The 2,357-nt window shown below is 55.3% G+C and overlaps 1 protein-coding gene across 5 annotated transcripts in view; it reads left to right on the top strand.

The window, feature by feature from the left end:
* The window catches only part of LOC125036818 (zinc finger protein castor homolog 1-like), a 149,839-nt gene extending 147,717 nt beyond the window's left edge, over positions 1-2,122 (top strand). For all 5 annotated transcript variants that reach the window (XM_047629683.1, XM_047629682.1, XM_047629681.1 and 2 more), the window contains 3 exons: positions 1-283; positions 430-653; positions 778-2,122. The exon at positions 1-283 is cut by the window's left edge. In XM_047629683.1, the coding sequence (XP_047485639.1) occupies positions 1-283; positions 430-653; positions 778-1,049 (779 nt within the window). In that variant the 3' untranslated portion in view covers positions 1,050-2,122. The remainder of the gene's footprint in view (positions 284-429; positions 654-777) is intronic.
* The last annotated feature ends 235 nt before the right edge of the window (positions 2,123-2,357 follow it).

The following is a 2,357-nucleotide window of genomic DNA, read 5'->3' as shown; positions in this document are numbered from 1 at the left end:
TCATGCTGCCGGGCGTCAGACCCAACGGCGAGATGCCCCACGGCTCGCCCGGCCCCGGGGGCATGCCTGGCGTGAGCCCAGGGCTGCCGCCGGGCCTGCAGGGATCGGGTGACCACAACCCCGTGCTGCCCGCCACGCTGGGGCCGTCGCCGCACCTGGCGCTGCTCGGCAAGCGGCTCGGCGCCGACGACTTCGCCTCGCAGGACGCCAAGAAGATCCGCTCCAACCACTCCATGCGCCTCCTCAAGGACGAGCCTGTGCCCGACGGCTACGTGCGCTTCAGGTGAGACTGGGAAATTAATGAACGTGTATAAATGTAACTTTATGTGTCTATATGTATTTATTTACTATATTACAACATGACTGATATGAAGAAAGTTGCATTACCGCAATTGCGCAAGAGACTAACAACCCCCCCCCCCCCCACAGGTTCAACGAGGACTGTCAGTACCCGCACTGCGGCTACCGGGAGCACCAGACCCACTTCCACTGCATGCGGAAGGACTGCGGTTACTCGTTCTGCGACAAGACGCGGTTCGTGCAGCACACGGCGCGCCACGAGCGCCTCGACACCCTCATGGGCGGGGACTTCAACCAGTTCCGGTCCAACGTGCCGTGCGGGCGCCCCGACTGCGTCTACGCCTCCATGATAGGTGCGTGTTTAAGCATATACTGTGTTTATCTATTAATTGTCCACTTATCGGTCTTCATATCCGTTTAATTGTTTCTTTATTCCCCTGAATGGCATCTGTTCTAACGCGCGTCCTCCCCCTCCAGGCCAGCAGCAAAACAAGGCGTCGCACTTCCACTGCCTCAAGTGCGACTTCGTGTGCACAGACACCAACAAGGTCGTGGCGCATCGGCGGCAGCACCAGAAGCGCGACTCCATCAACGCCGCCGGCTTCGAGAAGTTCACGCCGTCGCAGCCGTGTGGCGTCCAGGGCTGCAACCACAACCAGAAGCAGACGCACTACCACTGCCTCAAGTGCCAGTACTCGGTGCTGGGCCTCAGCCAGATGTCCGCCCATCGCTTCCGCCACCTCGAATGAAGTTGGTTCGGGGAGTAGTCTAGCGAGATGCTCCCCTCATGCGCCCCGCCGCGCCGCCGCCACAGCCTCGAGTGCCGCCGCCGCCCCCGTCGCCGCCGCCGCGGTCGTCGGGCGAGCGGGCGACGCAGGAACGCGGCAGGTCGTCGAGAGAGAGAGAGCTGGGCGTGCCGGCGGCGGGAGAAGGGCGTTCTTCCAGACTGCCTTGGAAAGTAGCGCTGGAAGACCTATGTCTTGAAAGAACACCTCAGGCGGGCACGTTTTAGTCCCCGCCGCAGAGACGGAGAGTAGTACGGCGCTCGGCGCCCGTGTACTATAGCGTATGTTATCTTTTAGCCGTACATATCATTGTAACATACCAACTGGTGTAGTTGTTATACTTTCTACTGTACCTTGTATCCAGTTTTTTGCTAGACAGAGGAATTTGTACGAGCGAAGAATTTGTGTTGAAGGACAAAAAATATAGATATTGCTCTTAGGAACTCCTGTGTACAATAGAGAGAACGGGGGAGAGAAACCATGTTGTATACGGTGTTGTGGTTGTTCTACTCGGTGACTTATAGTCAAGGGCCAGTGGGCGGTGACCGGGGCAGCAGCCCGAGGGCGAGGCCTGGGTCACCAGGGCGGGCCAGGTCAGCGCACGCCTGGCCTGGCCCCCCACCGCCGCCCCTGCCGATTTCCACGCTTTGTGGACTATAAACTGTGTTAATCTGTTGGTTTGCTACGAACCAATATTATCCTTAACTAATTATTATTTTCCTGGATGTATGTGATGCCGATGATGATTATGTATTCTATTGGTATTCAATACCAAGCAACCGAAGCCTCAGACCTGAACGAAACCCGAGTGCCTTGTTAAAGGTTAAACAGTGTCTTTGAGATAGTGTCTTACTCTAGGTCGGTGTGGTGTAGCAGGTGGCCGACGCGAGCGACCGGAGGCGGGCAGCACTCGCCTCCACAACCTCCTTGTGCCTTCTCGTACCCACTTGTGACTTTCCCGCACCACCACCACCGCCGCCTCCACCGCCTCCACCTCCACCACACGCACCCGACCTCCACACTCGCCCCCACGCCCAACACCCTTCATAGCTTTGCTGAATATAATTTTATACTATTTATTCTTAGTGTTACCAAATATTAGTGCCAAGTATTCCGTACTCATTCAATTATTTTCTGTAGTGCCAAACCATTTCTATAATTTTTTTTCTCTTTGTTTGTAATTTGGTGGCAAAGAATGTGCCAATATCAATAATCGTTTTTTTATGTTTTAGGAATTACGTATGCTATATAGCACTGACTCACGTGCATTCG

This window comes from Penaeus chinensis, chromosome 22, assembly GCF_019202785.1.
Source record: "Penaeus chinensis breed Huanghai No. 1 chromosome 22, ASM1920278v2, whole genome shotgun sequence".
Taxonomy (NCBI): Eukaryota; Metazoa; Arthropoda; class Malacostraca; order Decapoda; family Penaeidae; genus Penaeus; species Penaeus chinensis.
Note: the sequence above shows the minus strand (reverse complement) of the source record. Positions and strands in the feature narration are given on the sequence as shown.